The sequence below is a fragment of the Lycium ferocissimum genome, chromosome 4 (genome assembly GCF_029784015.1).
Source record: "Lycium ferocissimum isolate CSIRO_LF1 chromosome 4, AGI_CSIRO_Lferr_CH_V1, whole genome shotgun sequence".
NCBI classification, from domain to species: Eukaryota; Viridiplantae; Streptophyta; class Magnoliopsida; order Solanales; family Solanaceae; genus Lycium; species Lycium ferocissimum.
This window is the reverse complement of record NC_081345.1, coordinates 44,009,601-44,026,029: the sequence shown is the minus strand read 5'-3', so window position 1 is coordinate 44,026,029 and position 16,429 is coordinate 44,009,601. Positions and strand designations below refer to the sequence as shown.

The 16,429-nt window shown below is 34.3% G+C and overlaps 2 protein-coding genes across 10 annotated transcripts; both read left to right on the top strand.

Moving 5' to 3' along the window:
• The first annotated feature begins 1,161 nt into the window (after positions 1–1,161).
• On the top strand, positions 1,162–6,461 carry LOC132053187 (uncharacterized). 3 transcript variants are annotated; one of them, XM_059445095.1, is made up of 5 exons: positions 1,162–1,369; positions 2,037–2,465; positions 3,881–4,330; positions 5,090–5,399; positions 5,808–6,461. In XM_059445095.1, the coding sequence occupies exons 2-5, from the start codon at positions 2,058–2,060 to the stop codon at positions 5,942–5,944; spliced, it is 1,305 nt and encodes a 434-aa protein (XP_059301078.1). In that variant the 5' UTR covers positions 1,162–1,369; positions 2,037–2,057; the 3' UTR covers positions 5,945–6,461. The 3 variants fall into 3 exon arrangements, with proteins under 3 accessions (XP_059301078.1, XP_059301079.1, XP_059301081.1); XM_059445096.1 differs by having other exon boundaries at positions 2,034–2,465; XM_059445098.1 differs by having other exon boundaries at positions 2,027–2,465.
• A 1,124-nt stretch (positions 6,462–7,585) lies between these two features.
• On the top strand, positions 7,586–16,426 carry LOC132054757 (EH domain-containing protein 1-like). Of its 7 annotated transcripts, XM_059446723.1 has the most exons (17): positions 7,586–7,846; positions 8,650–8,851; positions 9,030–9,109; positions 9,939–10,007; positions 10,102–10,159; positions 10,773–10,828; positions 10,899–10,938; positions 11,058–11,116; positions 12,044–12,157; positions 12,604–12,706; positions 12,786–12,835; positions 13,637–13,765; positions 13,859–14,110; positions 14,199–14,278; positions 14,887–15,013; positions 15,226–15,369; positions 15,777–16,426. In XM_059446723.1, the coding sequence occupies exons 2-17, from the start codon at positions 8,767–8,769 to the stop codon at positions 15,960–15,962; spliced, it is 1,632 nt and encodes a 543-aa protein (XP_059302706.1). In that variant the 5' UTR covers positions 7,586–7,846; positions 8,650–8,766; the 3' UTR covers positions 15,963–16,426. The 7 variants fall into 7 exon arrangements, with proteins under 7 accessions (XP_059302706.1, XP_059302712.1, XP_059302711.1 ...); XM_059446729.1 differs by lacking the exon at positions 7,586–7,846 and having other exon boundaries at positions 8,815–8,851; positions 9,955–10,007; positions 10,773–10,808; XM_059446728.1 differs by lacking the exon at positions 7,586–7,846 and having other exon boundaries at positions 8,815–8,851; positions 9,955–10,007; positions 10,076–10,159; positions 10,773–10,808.
• The last annotated feature ends 3 nt before the right edge of the window (positions 16,427–16,429 follow it).

The window sequence follows — 16,429 nt, the reverse complement described above, 5'->3', positions numbered from 1 at the left end:
ATTTGGAAAGTGTATCTTTTATTGCTTCATATATACTATAGACAAAAAATGGTTAACTAACAAATCAATTTTAATTAGTGCTATATTTACAGCCTTGGTTACCCAGTATATGTTGACACGGGGACTTACCTAAGATTCCTTAGCTAGCAAATCATTGAGAGAATACACTCTTCACTCCAATCATCTCATAATTTTATGCAATTGGAATCAAACACTAATAAAATGGCTATGTTTCAAATATTACAGGAAACTCCAGGACATTGTCTAATTTCATTCTATAAAATGTAAAACTTTATGACAGTGATTATTTTGTAAAGATAGAGCCGTAGGATATAGCGTTACAACATTTGACTCATCTGAATTCACTATTTTTTTACAAGTGACATAATTTTATGCGTAAGAACTCACAAATATTGTAAAAAATAAATATAGTATTAAATTTATAGTTTTCAAAATACAATAAGTTAAATGCTATAGACCTTAATGGTTGAATTCATAGATGTAAAATTTTGGATTCGCCTTCTGCGAGTAGCAGCCCTATTTCTACTCTATTTGACTTATCCTGAGGCAACTCATTTTAACTCAAATAAGTTATAGACTAATCGAATCATGACATATTTATTGATTTGACCTACTTTTATCCTTCCAAATTTGGCCAACTAGTCCATTTGTCACCTTCATAATATTATACAAGTTTCCTACCCCCGGCTTCCTTGATAAATTTTTTCTACAAGAACATGTCGTTTAGCGTAAAATAAAGATTTCAAATTTAATTACTTTTAAATATAGAAAGATATCTTCTTTTTCAGAAAAAACTGGAAAGAAAAGTAAATAGTGTCACATAAAATTGAAAAAAACACACATGTATATGCTACTATACAAAATACAGAGTAATTTAAAGTATGATACAAGTAGTCTAGTTACGAGAAATATTGTAATAGACACCAATATTCAACATGTACATGCTACTATTACAAAACACAAAGTAATTTAAAGTATGATACAAGTAGTCTAGTTAGGAGAAATATTGTAATAGACACCAATTCAATCACAGATGCCAAGTTAATTTGGCCAGTGATTGGAAGAATCCAGAAACACTACGGCATTAGTAATTAATTAACTTTTCATTATAAAAGGATACTACACTTGTTAGTTCTCACTGTCCTCTGCCAGTCTGCATTGCCTTTTTTTTCTTCTTTTTGGCTTAAAATAAAGCTTCAGAATCTTCTTTTCCTTCCTCCACACTTATTCTCTCCCTACATAAAGCAAACATTCTCTTTACACCTCAAAATCATAATTTTGTCTTAAAGAAACAGAGTTTTCTTCTAATAAACAGTAAAGGGCTTCAGATCACAAACTCAAATCTCAGGTATGATACTCCATTTTTTTTAAACTGTAGCATTCAGATTATGCGCATCTCAATTAATTCTATGAGGTATCTGTCACCGTCCATCACCACAGTCTGGATAACTATATTTACTAGTTTTATATGAGTACTTACTATCTCCCACCAGTGGTGGAGCCAGATAAAAATTAAACATACAAAGAAGCCAAGGAGATTTAACACCTATTATATATACATAATATATAATTTTGACTTTATATACAGTATAATTTTTGAACGAAGGGCATTCGGATGACCCCTTCATGTATTCTAGCTCCGCCTATGCCTCCCACCACCAGCAGAGATACCAAGTAACTGTTATCTACCAAAGTATTTAGTGGGGTAGTTACTCAGAGGCGGAGCTAGTGTACCCTGTAAAGAAGAACTAGAATTAGCTATAATCTTCATTGCTAATTCATTGTTAAATTGCTAGTAGCTAACATAATTTTTGATAATTCGTTGTTCATCTGTCGCCAAATAGGATTAGCAACAGAATTTGTCCGTTAGCTAATTCCTGTTTTGTTTAGTAGTGGTATAATATAGGGGTTCACAGGAACTAATAACTTTTGCATAGATTCTATATGTATATATATATTTGAATTTAAGTCTGTAATCTCAATTATTACTGTGTATTAACTTAAGATTATAGCAGGAATCCATAAGCTTTGCACGAATGGGTGACAAGAACGAAACTTTACTGAACAAGAGCAAGAGCAAGGAAATAGAACGAACAATATCAAACTCATACGACGAATTACGCAGTTTCAGAACATGGTTAAAATGGATGTGTGTGGATCAATCTGACCCGTATTCAGCTTGTCTTTCATGGTTCGTCTTCGTATTATTCGCCATTATCGTACCTTGCCTTTCGCATTTTCTTCTGGCTTGTAGAGATTGTGATGCTACACACAGTAGACCGTACGATGCTGTTGTGCAGCTGTCGCTTAGCTGTGTTGCTGCTCTGTCATTTGTTTGTCTTTCACGGTTTGTTAAGAAGTATGGATTGAGGAGGTTTTTGTTCCTTGATAAGCTTTGTGATGAGAGTGAAACAGTTAGAAGAGGCTACACTGAACAACTCAATGTAAGTACACTCTGTCCGTTTCAATTTACTTGAACCTAAAAGAATGGCCCCTTCCTATATTTGAAAACAATTTACCTTTATGCAATGATTTGTAGCTACACATAACATATGTGACTCATTTAACACCATAAGTTTAAAAGTTCTCTTCTTTCTTAAATTCCGTATCCAGTCAAATAGGTTCACATAAAAGGGAGTAATTTTATTCTTACTTATCTTTTTTTCCCGAGTTTGAGTTTTATGCATGGATAGCGAAAAAATATTTATACAGTCACGTTTGACGTCACTTGTTGGGTAGTTAGAGGTAAATGATTAGCTTAGCTAGCGTTCCAGGAGAACCTAGCTAGTTCATAACTAACGGTTAAAAAGTAGTGTAAAAGAATTTTTACAATGTTCGTGTACAGGGCCAAAGCTAGGGGCCCGAGGGGTTCATTTGAATCTCTTTTGCCTGAAAATTACATGGTATATGGGAGGTCAAAATTATTTTTATGTATACGTAGTAGATGTTGAATCCTTTTGGATTATTTTCTTATATTTTGAATGCTGATGGTGGAGATTTTGGCTCCGCCATTATCTGTGTATATAACTTAAATCCTCTTTCTCTCCTCTCACTTCCACTTTTGCTATATTGTCGGTCAATTTCATGGCTTGATTTAGATATGACTACTATCTTTTTGTTTTGGATTGAACTTATGTAGACTAGTGAAATTTTTTAGCTCTTTCAGTTTACTAATCGTGCTTATTATAGACGATAATGTGTTATTATTCTTTTAAATAACCTAATAGCGTAAAAATTCTTTTGCATTTTTGAATGTATACAAGTTAAATTTATTTTTTAAACTCTCTTTACCATTGGAATTGTAAATTTGCTAAACATTTTCAAGGATCAGACAGTGTTGTTCCTCTATTCTTTTTTAAAACATGATGGTTGGAAAATAAACAGTGCTTAAGACTTTGATTTGGCTTTTACGTTAATGGAAAAAAAGAAGAAGCAATTGTTGAAAAATAGTCTGATAGAAAACAACAGATCAAATATTTAAAATTTGAATAGTTAAATGAATTCTTAAAAGTTTTGATAAGTACAAAGGACAATATGATCAGTAGAATTGTATCCGATTATTTGAGGTATTTTGAAATAGAAAGAGTGTTTATATATAAGTTGAGAGGATGGACTATTGATCAACTTTAAGTGTTAGTAGCTTTAGCTTAAACGTTATATTTGTATTAAGAAATTCATTTAAATATGTACAAGTTATTTATATTGAACCCAGTCGTTGTCCCGTTCGAGAATTAAGAACCCATAAACTTAAAATCCTTAATCCATCTTTGGACATGTTCATCAGTATTTGGTAGCTAGGTGGCAAGTTATATGCCTTGAACAACATGATGTAACAACAATTCTTCTTCTCAAAATGCAGAGCTCACTAAAGATCCTATTCACATTTGTCCTGCCATGTTTTGCTGCTGAATGCGCGTACAAGATTTGGTGGTACAGTTCCGGTGGGACCCGAATTCCCTTCTTGGGAAATGTCATTGTGAGTGACACAGTTGCATGTATTCTAGAGCTGAGTTCTTGGCTTTACAGGACGGTCGTGTTCTTCCTAGTCTGTATCCTTTTCCGGTTGATATGTTACCTCCAAATCCTCCGACTACAAGATTTTGCGCAGTTCTTTCATGTAGATTCGGATGTTGAATCGGTGTTGAGAGAGCACCTTAGAATTAGGAGGCACTTGAGGATTATTAGCCATAGGTACCGGTCTTTCATCTTGTGGGCATTGATGTTCATTACAGCAAGTCAATTCGCGTCCCTTCTCATGACCACACGCTCTACTGCAGATCTTCATATCTACAAAAGTGGTGAACTCGCGGTATGCCTTATAACCATTCTTATTTCTCATTGTTTCCTGTATTCAACGTAAGCACATGAATCTTGAAACTACATCATTGATCACAATCTTATCACTGAATTTGTGGTACTGATGCTGTTTTCACTGTCTTTAAGTATTTCTGGTGACACAGCATGTTAACCAAATCAATCACTTCCTCTATTCCATTTTATATGGCACTCTTTGATTTTTAATCTATTCCAAAAGAACAACACCTTTCTATATTTGGTACATCTTTAACTTTAAACTTCTCATTTTACCGTAATGACATGGTCTTTTAGCGTGCTAAGGGTACTTCTATTATGTAGCTATAATCTTTCTTTCTCTCGTTCTTAAAATTCGTGCTCAGTCAAATAACATCGTCATATAAAATGAAGCCAAGAAAGTACTCCCTCTGTCTCAAATTATTTGTCGTGATTTCTAATTATAGTTGTCTCAAATTATGTGTCATTTTAGAAGTTCAAGACAATATTAATTAATTTTTTCCCATTTTACCCTTAGTAATTGTTCTTGAAGACTACAAACACCTCAATTATAGGGAGATGACACATGAATAGAGTAAATATTCAATAAAGAGTGATTATATAATACAGCAAATAATTTGAGACGGTGGGAGTACCTAGACATTGACCTCCAGTTTAGCAGTTTAGCTCCTTTCCCCTGGCTCTCCCATTCGGCCTCATCCTGAATCGTCTCTTATTGCTGTTACTCGTGATTAAATGTTGTCGTCTTAATATGCAGCTTTGCTCTGTCAGCCTTCTTGCTGGTCTCATGATACTGTTGCGAAGTGCAACCAGAATTACACACAAGGCTCAATCTGTAACCTGCCTTGCAGCCAAGTGGCATGTGTGCGCAACAATAGATTCATTTGATTCGACTGAGGCTGGGACTCCAATTACTCGAGTGACCTGTGATCAAGTTTTCCCTGTATGTTCCGGAGGATCATCTGACGCTGATGATGTCGGAGATGAAGAAGACGAGTTGGATAATACGAATTTTGTCCCTGCATATGCCTATAGCACAATTTCATTCCAGAAAAGACAGGCACTAGGTATGATATGCTGGTTAATGTTGTTTTCTCTTATTTCCTCCCTTGAAAAAGTGAGCACTATTATTACTATGAGTTTAACTTTTGTACACCTACAAGATATAATAAGTTTGCACCATCAAGTTAAATTACCTATTACACAGGCAGGATTTTTAATAAGGGGGTTCATTACCAATTATATATACATAATAAAAAAAAATTGGCCTTGTATATACAGTGTGATTTTCCGACAAATGGGATTTGGAACCTGCTTCCTCCCCCCCTAAGCTCTGCCATATAACTATTCATGTTAAAATATACTGATAATCTATCAGTGGATATAACTTTAATCTTATTACTATGAAGTTTTGTATTAATGCATAGCTAGAGATCATCTAATGGTAGTTTTTTTTTTTGACAACGCTGTTGCAGTGACATATTTTGAGAACAACAGAGCAGGAGTAACAATTTATGGATTCATGCTGGATAGAAGTTCTATTCACACAATATTTGGGCTAGAACTTTCATTGGTGCTCTGGTTGCTTGGGAAAACCATTGGCATTTCTTGAATCATTAGCTACACATTATGTTGCTCGGACTCTCCAAGAATGTTGTCGCACCCGTGATGGATCCTCTAAAACTGCACTACTTTTGAAGGATCTGACACGCATTAGTTGATATTCTTGAAGAGTCCGAGCAACATACACAGTCGAAAGCGGACTTTTTGACTTGTGCAATTGTTGGAGTTTAAAGATATCATATAAGAGAAAGATGGCGGAAGTTAACCAAACACAATTTACAAGTTTCTCAGTCCTTTTCCTCCGGTGCCTCTTGTTCATTCTGCTTCATTTCATCATTTTGTTGTGTTATTCTGTTCATAGGTCCGAGCCCTTCTTAGAAGACGAGCATATGCATAGATCTATTTATTGATCTTACTTTTGTATCATTTCTGATATCATATTCTTTCTTTCTTTTATTTGTATTTTTGCTAGCTAAATAACTTATCAGGATGAGTTGTAGTTCTGATGCCACCTATTTGAGGAAATGTTGTTATGCCATGTTACTTCTGGATTTTGTGTATGCAAACATGATTTTAAATTGAGGTACTTGTGGCCCATGATTGATTTCCATTAGAACAAATTATGCCAGCAGAAAGAACATCCGGGAGCGCTTCTCCCTTTAATCGTCTTATGCGGATCGAATCCTGATTATTCGGGCCTAAAACCCATATCGAACATTATATGGGAGACCAAAAAAATAAAACAGCACTGACATATTGAAAAAAGATTTAACTTATATACCATAATAAATAATATTTATACCATTAGAGTAATTTAAACTTTTCCAATATGCTACTAATTTATTTTTAAATTATAAACCACTTATGGTAAATATTTTACCTGTAATTACTTTTTAGGGAACTAAATAGAATAAAAGTTTCAATACATTGTATAAAAGTTTAACTTATAAAGCATTTTAAATGGTCAAGTGGACATATATAGAACAAAATCCCAATATTTATCACATTTTTTTTAGTTTAAGTAATATACACGGGTAATTAACTTTTACATCATAGTCATCTTTATCTATTGTTGCAAATAATATATCTTATTTTCAAGATGTTAAACCTCACATTTCAAGGAAACTTTACTTTGATTAACTTGATAGTATAAAAAATTATTTATATTGACGAGTATAAACTTAAACTTTATATATATATATATATATATATATATATATATATATATATATATATATATATATATATATATATATATATATATATATATCTTTTTGGAAACGACACAACCCAATGAAAATCCCACAAAGTGGGAGTCAGTGAGGGTAAAAATGTACACGGCACTTACCCCTATCATGGAAAGTAGGAGAAGTTGTTTAGGTGAGCCCTCGGCACAAGAAAATATATACACACTTTGGTTGTATATGTTGTATATAGGTACGTATATTATATGTATATGTATACGTATATTATATGTATATGTATGTAGATATTATGTATATGTTATGTATATTTAGTATAAAGTATACACTACCTATATATTGTGTATATATTTTGTAACCTAAATTGGCGAATGGTATTTGGCTGCAATTTTCCCTATCTTTGCCCTTTTTCTGTTCTTTTTCTATTTATTTTTTGTTTTTTAAGCTAAGCCTCAATATAATTACTATCTTTTTTTACCCTCCTTTCTTTTCGCCTTCTGCTTTCATCTCTTCCATTAAGTTAAGCCTTGCAGATTTCGCATATTTTTTCTTTTCACAAATTCATCAAAGGCTCATCTCTTTCATAAACTGTGTATTTTTCCTCTCCTCGTTGATCTCATAAGTTTGATATACATAACAAATATATACAGCGGGAGAGGGAAAAACACAGACAAATTAGAGAGCAATAACACATATGTATAGCCATTTCAACCCAATTCTTTCATATTGAAACTCTAAAGGCTCATCTTGTAAGCATTAATCCATAGTGTACATGATATTTTTTTTGTTATTTAACCATCTGACATTCGAAATTCACTGGCTCGAGCAATTAGATTCGGGCTTACCAACACAAAATGCATGCATGATTCATCGTTACCAATTTTGTCCTCCCTGTTTTTCTATGATTCATGCAGAAACATCCAAATCCTAATATATTATTGTATAGTAATTTTATTACAAAGTTGTAATTCATTCAACATGCAAATTGTTTTTATACTTTTCAATCTACAATTCAAAAAAGTTATCCAACTGACACCTTCTATTGATCTAATTTTGAATTGTCATTCTATACTTAAATTCATTATTTATCTGTTTACTCACGTTTGAGTTGGATTATGTAATCATTCCATCTAAAGGTTTAAATTTTTAGAATAAGTACGCCTTTAGAATTTATATTTTTATGTCTTCAATTCGTCCTCTTGTGTATTTGCATAATTCTTATCATGGACAAAGTACATGATATATATATATATATATATATGGCCTGATCTTTTTCATGGATGCGATTTTTATTTGATTTTTAAAAATTATGAATAATGATGAGACTACACAAGGCCTTCACTTGTTGTGATACCATATTTTGATTAGAGTTTAACTTGTACACCCCGATAACATGAAGAACTTTTATACTATCAAGTCATATATATTGTCGTGATATATAACCAAATAATATAGACATTTCTTGTCATTATCGGTGTGTATTAGTTAATCTCATTTAATTATATGATCCATGATACCTTTTTTAACTTAATTATGTTTTCAATGATGGTAGAACAAACTAAGTTGGATCTTCCCCTTAAAAAATGAAAAATAGAGTGGGGAGCCTCCAACAAAGAAGAAGGCGCTAGCTTGTTCCAAAGCAGAACAAACAACTTGACTTCTGTGAAGAATGGAGTTTGATACTTGTCCCATCAGTCATTGCTCCAAAAGGAACGAGAAGATTTATCAAGAATGGTTTAGTTTTGCTGATTCAGGTTTGTTCTCTTTTTCTCAGCATTCGTATTTAAATATGTGCATGTGGAGACGAATTCAGAGTTTAAATTTGAGATGTCCGACCTTCAATGGTTTATAGAACTGAACACATTGTAGTTTTGAAATCATGCGTTCAAAATACTTTGACTTTAATATTTGTTGAAACTAATGGTGTCGCAGATGGGGATGGACGTCTCATCGGAAAGGATGCCACCAATTTCCTTGCAATGTCAAACTTGCCTCGTGAAGATCTCAAGCAGGTTCTTTTTTTCTGTGCTTAATTAATTTCAAACAATTACTTCGCTTCTTCGCGTCTCTTTACAACTTTTTTAGTACTGTTAATCGTCTCCACACTTCTGTAACTCTGTATTAGGGTAGTTATCTCATATTTATTGCAACATCGAGTTATCTGTATGAATGTATATACATGTGTGCATGCGCGCTCGCGTGTTTCCCTGGAGGCAGGGTGGAGCCATTGGAAACTTATACTGCACGAACAGGACAAAAAAGAACTTCTTTTGTTTGTATCAAGTTGCTGAATCCCCTTCACATAAAGGAATATTCTATTCTAGTGGCAAAGGGATCCAAAAATTTGCTTTAGATCACATGTTCGGAAGTGATATTCTTGTATTATTGAAAAAAAAAATTCCTTGTTCAAATTCTGGCTCTGCCACTGTCTCATCTCTGAAGGCATCTATTAGGTTACTTGTTTCTATAGTTTATGTGTTCTAAATGATTATTTTTTGTCCAATAATTTGCCATCTTGAATCAATATTACGACCTTAACTATTTGGTGTTTATGTTGAATGGTCAGTTTTGAACTAGTGCAATTTTAGCTGTTCATTTCATGAAGACAATAGCTCATTTCAGCATTCTTCAATTTGAAATACCATTTGATGATGTGCAGCCTCGGAGTTGTATTTGGACTTCTATGACAGTCTTTTGTTATTTATTTAATAGCTATTTTAATAAGTCACTTAATAGCTATATTTCATCAATTAACAGATATATTCGTTCTTCGCAGTTTTTGATAATTGCTTTTACTGTTTAAACATCAACAAACCATTTTACTTCTCTGTTTTTCCTAAGGTGTGGGCGATTGCAGATTCCAAACGGCAAGGATTTCTCGGTTTTAAAGAGTTTATTACTGCAATGCAGGTACTAGCTCTTTGTGTGGACTTTGATTTCACCTTTTATAGTTAATTTTATTTCCCTCTAAAATGCAGATCATTCTTTACATTTCACTATGTAGTTGGTCTCTTTGGCTCAAGCTGGTCATGCATTGACAAGTGATTCCTTAAATGCTGAAGGTAAGTAGTACAGCTTCAACTATACCTGAACGGTATGTTAGTCATGTTAGTTATCAAATGACCGGAGGTGGATGTAGCATTGCGGCACTGGGTTTATCTGAACCAAGTACTTTCAACTTTCGACGCAGAGTATAATTCTATGTGTGAAAATCCACTAAAATTGCAGCAATTAGTAGGAATGAACCCCATAATTCTAGAAATACAATTGGTTCAATGCTAACAACCTTAACGGGTCGTTTGGTTACCGGAATTAGGATACTAATCCTAATCCCAGTATAAATTTTGGGATTACATATATGTTGTGTTTGGTTATTGGTATTAACTAAAACCGGTATAAATTGTATACAGAATCTTGGTTTTATCTTATCTCATATAGAATGCGGGAATTACAATCCTGAGACTATAATTCCAGCTTCCAGGATATCCTTGTCCCCATCCAAACGATCCCTAAAGGTTAAAACCATATAGCTTAGTTCCTGGATCCGCATCTGACATGAGTGCTATTCTAAAAATTAGTTGATTGTTTGTCATGCCTCATATTGGCTTTCTTTAGCAAGCAGAATTGGTTCTCTTATACTGGTCTTATAATTAGAATGATTTCAATACAATGCAGTTGACTTGGAAAATTTGCAACTACCTACAATGGAAGGTCTGGATGGACTTCTAGCGGTAAGTATGCTAAATTCACTTTTTTTTTTTTTCATTCACTGCTTAACTGTTAACTTAATATGTTTTACAGAAGAAGAAGCGTGTGGCAAAATGGACACCTGACAGTAATGGTGATGTTACTTTTACATACAAGACAGTTCCTTTTGTAATGATTTATATACGTTCTTGGGGAATTGGGAAGGGGAAGTGGATGCTGTCTCTGCATCTAACTAATTAAATTGAAAAACAGGCAGTCTTTCGCTATCTTCACGAGCTAATTGGTTTTCATCGTCAAAATCTGCAAAGAAGGTGTGTGTGGTTATTGTCTTTTTTCTTTTATATATACCAACTATGTTATCGCTTCAACACTGAGGTAGTGGGGTTGACTATATGAATCCTCATTAACCATATTGCTCCGTTTAGACCTGTATCAGTTCAATAGGTTTTTCATTGAAAGTTTTCGACATCTCTACTGGCATGCAACTCCTAAAGTACGTTGGGATTAATGTAAATGTACCAACATGACTAAACTTTCATACTCATTGGTACTATCAATATGAATCTTTTTCTTCTATTGGGCCGGTTTTGCAATAACTGCATAAACTCCAAGAGATTTGTAGGTCTTTTCAGACAGCTTCCTTCCATGTGATTTTAGGTTTATTTGTCCTCTTTTAACACCCTAAATTACCATGATTTCACACCTATGAATGAATGCCTTTGGTGTGACCAAACCATCTCAAGCACCTTCTCTCATTTTATCCTCTATGATGCAAACTCTCAAATCTTGCACTTTCTTTTTGCTTAACTAAAGCACTTTCCAGATGTTTGCCTGTTGTAAATTCCAAATATTATTTTTATTTCAGTGATTCCATCTGTTTTGCAGCAAATGCCATGCTTTTATATTTTAGCTGTCTATTTAGTATCCTTTCCCTGAAGGAGTACATCCGCACTATCTTCACTCCAAATTACATGACAGGCTTCTGCTATGCGATGTATTAAGATGATTGACAAACTTCTAAACTGTTATATTCTATATAATTTTCACAGTTTACAAGTAGGACTTCATTTGGTAGTTCAAATTTAGACATGATGCCATGTAGTCCCTAGGTAGCTAACTTGTGAATAACCTATCCTTGTCCTCGTCTGTCAATGAAAAGTGTTTTTTACTTTGATGTCATGAACTATCTATTGTCCCAAACACTAATGATGCTTGGTCCTTTTATTTTTCCCTCTCAGGTCCCTTCAAACTATGTAACATCAATAATCGATGGACTGAAGAAGTTGTACGTCAAGAAACTAAAGCCACTGGAAGTTACATATCATTTCAGTGATTTTGTCTCTCCTTTATTGGTTGGTGTCGTATTTCAGTTAGCTATGCTTATTAAGCAACTAGGAAAAGAACTTAGGAGCCCTTTGTCCATGGAAAATTTTCCCTTTTCAAAAAAAAAATACAAAAATCCAAAACAATGTTTGGTCATATGTTGGACTTTTGAAGATTCATTTCAAGTTTGAAAAAATGGTTTTGACCTGTTTTTCAAGGGAAAATATCTTTTCCACCCACAAAATTTCAATTTTTTTTTTCAAGTTAAATGCATGTCCAAACACAACTTCAATTTCCAAATACGTTTTTTCAACTTAACTTCAAATACTACTTTTCTTCAAATATCACATATTCTATTCCAAACGCCTACTTAGTTTTATTTCTTCCCCTTCAACTATGTTATCTTTCTTATCGGTATCATGATGACGGTGATACATATAGCTGCATTAACTTCTTTATTAAACTATGTTGGCAGGCAAATAGTGACTTTGATGCCAAACCCATGGTGATGCTTTTGGGTCAATACTCCACTGGCAAAACAACCTTCATTAAGCATTTACTCAGAACCAGTTATCCCGGTTAGCAAAAAAGATTCTCTCTTGCTTGTGTATGTGCTTTTGTCTGCAGTTTACATTTATGGTTCTTTTATGTCTATAGGTGCTCATATTGGACCGGAGCCTACAACGGACAGATTTGTTGTCGTCATGGTACTTTCACATATCTGATTTTTACTGACTACTGTGTTCACTCAATTTCTGTCCTCCTTGGTATGGTGCCGAGTAGAAGAAAACTTATATCATACTGGAGTTGAATCTTTTTTGTTAAAAGACGTCCCAGAAATAGTATACCCCTACTTTAGGCAAAGTTTTTATGATTCTATAACAGTTTACTTTTCGATATATATAAACTACTATAGTTAACTTTAGGGTCTGCCATATATTCCTATTTGTCTCATTAAGGAGTTAACAGTTTAATGTTCTTTTGTTAATTTTGCCAGTTAACTGAAACATTCAGTAGGAAAGGAGAATCAGATAGCCATTCTTGAACATATATTTGTTTAATGGTGTTGGCATGCTAAATCATTTGTTAGACAATAGTTCACCTTGAAGGGGAGCCTTGGCGTAACTGGTAAAGCTATTACCATGTGACCAAGAGGTCACGGGTTCCAGCCGTGAAAATAGCCTCTTGCAGAAATGTAGGGTAAGGCCAATAGACCCTTGTGGTCCGGCCCTTCCCCGGACCCCGTGCATAGCGAGAGCTTAGTGCACCGGGCTTCCCTTTAGACAACCGTTCACCTTAACCAGAGGCGATCCAGGATTAGAAGTATATGGACTCCTACAACGACCTCAACTTAATTTACAATAATAACTGGGTTCACAATCAAATGTTTATAGATATTTTATGGATTCTTAATACATATAAAGGAATTCGGCAAAAGCTACTGAGTTCACGTGAACTCATAGGTTACAACGTAGATACGCCTCTGACGTTAATTGTGTATTATACAGAACGGACCTGATGAAAGAAGTATCCCAGGGAATACAATTGCCGTTCAAGCAGACATGCCATTCAGTGGCCTAACAACTTTTGGAACAGCGTTTTTGTCAAAATTTGAGTGTTCTCAAATGCCCCATCCTGTGAGTTAATAAAATCTTCGTTACTCATACCATATAGTGAAAGCATTTTTTTATAGAAACTAAACACTTTCCTTCTCTCTCGTGTCCAAAAAGCTGTTAGAGAATATCACATTTGTCGATACTCCCGGAGTTTTATCAGGGGAAAAGCAACGAACACAAAGGAGCTATGAGTTTACAGGGGTGACGTCCTGGTTTGCTTCCAAGTGCGATCTCATCCTGCTATTGTTTGATCCCCACAAACTTGATATTAGCGATGAATTCAAACGCGTGATTGCATCTCTTCAAGGTCATGATGATAAGATACGAGTGGTATTAAACAAGGCTGACCAAGTTGATACCCAACAAGTAAGGCATATTACATTTTTCGTTCATGTTCACGACCTTCTTTTTAGACTATGCTAAAATTTATTCTTTTAATTGGTCCCGGTTGCAGCTTATGAGGGTTTATGGAGCGTTGATGTGGTCTTTGGGCAAAGTTCTGAATACCCCTGAAGTTTCACGTGTCTACATAGGGTATGATCTCTATATTTCAATTAGTTCATAATCGACTTGGAAGGGAGTATATAGCAAACTAATTGTGATTAAGCTGCACAAAATGATTGTGTGAGAACAGAAATATCCGTGTTGTACCATGATGACTTGAAAATATAGTGAACCAACTCTTCAGTTTAGGTCTAACTATTGCTGAGAGATGAAATCTAGATTACTCATTTGGACTTCTATATAGATCTGCAAGTAGTTTCACATTACACTTTATGAGCTATGTTGCTCGGACTCTTCAAAATGACGACGGACGCGTGTCAGATCCTCCAAAAGTAGTGCATTTTTTTAGGATGTGACAGGGATGTGGCAGTATCTTTGAAGAGCCCGAGCAACATAGCTTATGAGATTTCATGCATGGGTCGCGGATCTAGCGCGTTTCTTACTACCTTGTATTTAAGACTCTTGAGATAATGTTCGCAAATATCTAATAATTGTGCATTTAATAGTTCTATCTATTTGAATGCATAATTGTAAAGTCATCCAACATGTTTCTTTTTTGATGGAAACTAAGATAAAAAATGTTTTCTTTTCGGAGTTCCCCGTTTTGCTTAAACTCTATGGATGTTTGGCTTTTACAGATCATTTAATGACAGACCTATAGATGAGGATCTCACCGGGCCTTTGGGGAAAGAACTTTTTGAAAAGGAACAAGATGATCTCCTTACAGACCTGAAAAACATACCCAAAAAGGCTTGTGATCGCCGTGTAAGTTCACACTTCACCATGTCTGAATGGGATCCTAAATTTTCTTTTTTATCATAAACTATGCTTAAATATTGAGGAAATATGGTCAGTGGGGATTTATATAGCTGATCCCAACTTGTTTGGGATTGCAGCATAATTGTTGTTGTACACTTTGCTTTCTGATTTACTTTAAATGAGGATGAAAAACAGTTTTTTTTTTTGTGTACGTACAGATAAATGAATTCGTAAAACGTGCTAGAGCCGCCAAGATACATGCTTATATCATAAGTCACCTGAAAAAGGAGATGCCGGCTATGATGGGCAAAGCGAAGACCCAAAAAAGACTGATTGATAACTTGGAAGATGAATTCGTAAAGGTATCTGTCATCCCTTATTCACTAATAGCTGGTTTGGCCAAGATTCTAAGAAGTCAAAGGTGCTTATTTTTAAAAAAAATGCTGATTTTATAGAGTTTTGGCCAAGCTTTTAGGGAATAAAATAAGTGTTTTTGAGTAGCAAAAGTTGTTTTCAGAAGTTTGAAAAGGTAACTTTTCCATCAAAGCACTTTTCAAACCTTGGTAAGTACAATTTGTTGGTCTAATATTGGCAAAAGTGATTTTCAAATTAATTAGCCAAACACACACTTCTACTTTCCAAAATTACTTTTTCGAAAAGCACTTCTGACAAAACGCATTTTTCAAAATAAGCAGATTTTGTTGATGAAACATGTTACAACTCTATATGGAGTACTATGTCTTAGTGATGTTTTTATTCTTCTAAACAGATTCAGAAACAACACCATTTGCCAGCTGGGGATTTTCCAAATGTTGAACAATTTAAAGAAGCTCTGAGTGGTTATAACATTGACAAGTTTGAGAAGTTGAAACCCAAGTTGATACAAGCTGTTGATGACATGCTTGGTTATGACATCCCTGAACTTCTCAAAAATTTCAAGAATCCATACGACTAACTAGTTACATAGAGTACTGAGTCATATCTACAGTGACGGAGTCAGAAATTCATACAGGGGGATTTAAAAAAATTTAGTCACGCATGGGATTTGAACTTGTGCCTGGCGATTTTTGAATCCCATTTACCGCTACAATCCTTTTCTTATGTCAAAGGGATTCAACAGTCATATGTAACCAAAATAATTTGTTTTTACCCTATTTGTGCAATATTATCTGCTGGCAAAGGGGATTCAATTGAACCCCTTAGCTCCCTTTAGCTCTACAAATGCATATATGCTGTGGAAGAGGTGTATAATATGGATGGTTGCATTCTTGTTCCAATCTTTTTAGTCTCAGATTGAGAGTTTCCTTGAGCATTTTGGTTGATGACTGATTACTAAATTAATGATATTAATTAACTGGCGATTATGGTGCAGAGGCGCTTTAATTTCTCTTTATTAGAATAATATGTGCTTGCTCTTTCTTG

Bases quoted from the DNA above. Each gene is read 5' to 3' on its own strand.
- LOC132053187 (XM_059445095.1), top strand. From the start codon at position 2,058: ATGGGTGACAAGAACGAAACTTTACTGAACAAGAGCAAGAGCAAGGAA. The intron at 4,331-5,089 runs GTATGCCTTATA...CTTAATATGCAG, and splicing joins ACAAAAGTGGTGAACTCGCG to CTTTGCTCTGTCAGCCTTCT. The intron at 5,400-5,807 runs GTATGATATGCT...ACGCTGTTGCAG, and splicing joins CCAGAAAAGACAGGCACTAG to TGACATATTTTGAGAACAAC.
- LOC132054757 (XM_059446723.1), top strand. From the start codon at position 8,767: ATGGAGTTTGATACTTGTCCCATCAGTCATTGCTCCAAAAGGAACGAG. The intron at 10,829-10,898 runs GTAAGTATGCTA...TATGTTTTACAG, and splicing joins GTCTGGATGGACTTCTAGCG to AAGAAGAAGCGTGTGGCAAA. The intron at 12,158-12,603 runs GTTGGTGTCGTA...CTATGTTGGCAG, and splicing joins ATTTTGTCTCTCCTTTATTG to GCAAATAGTGACTTTGATGC.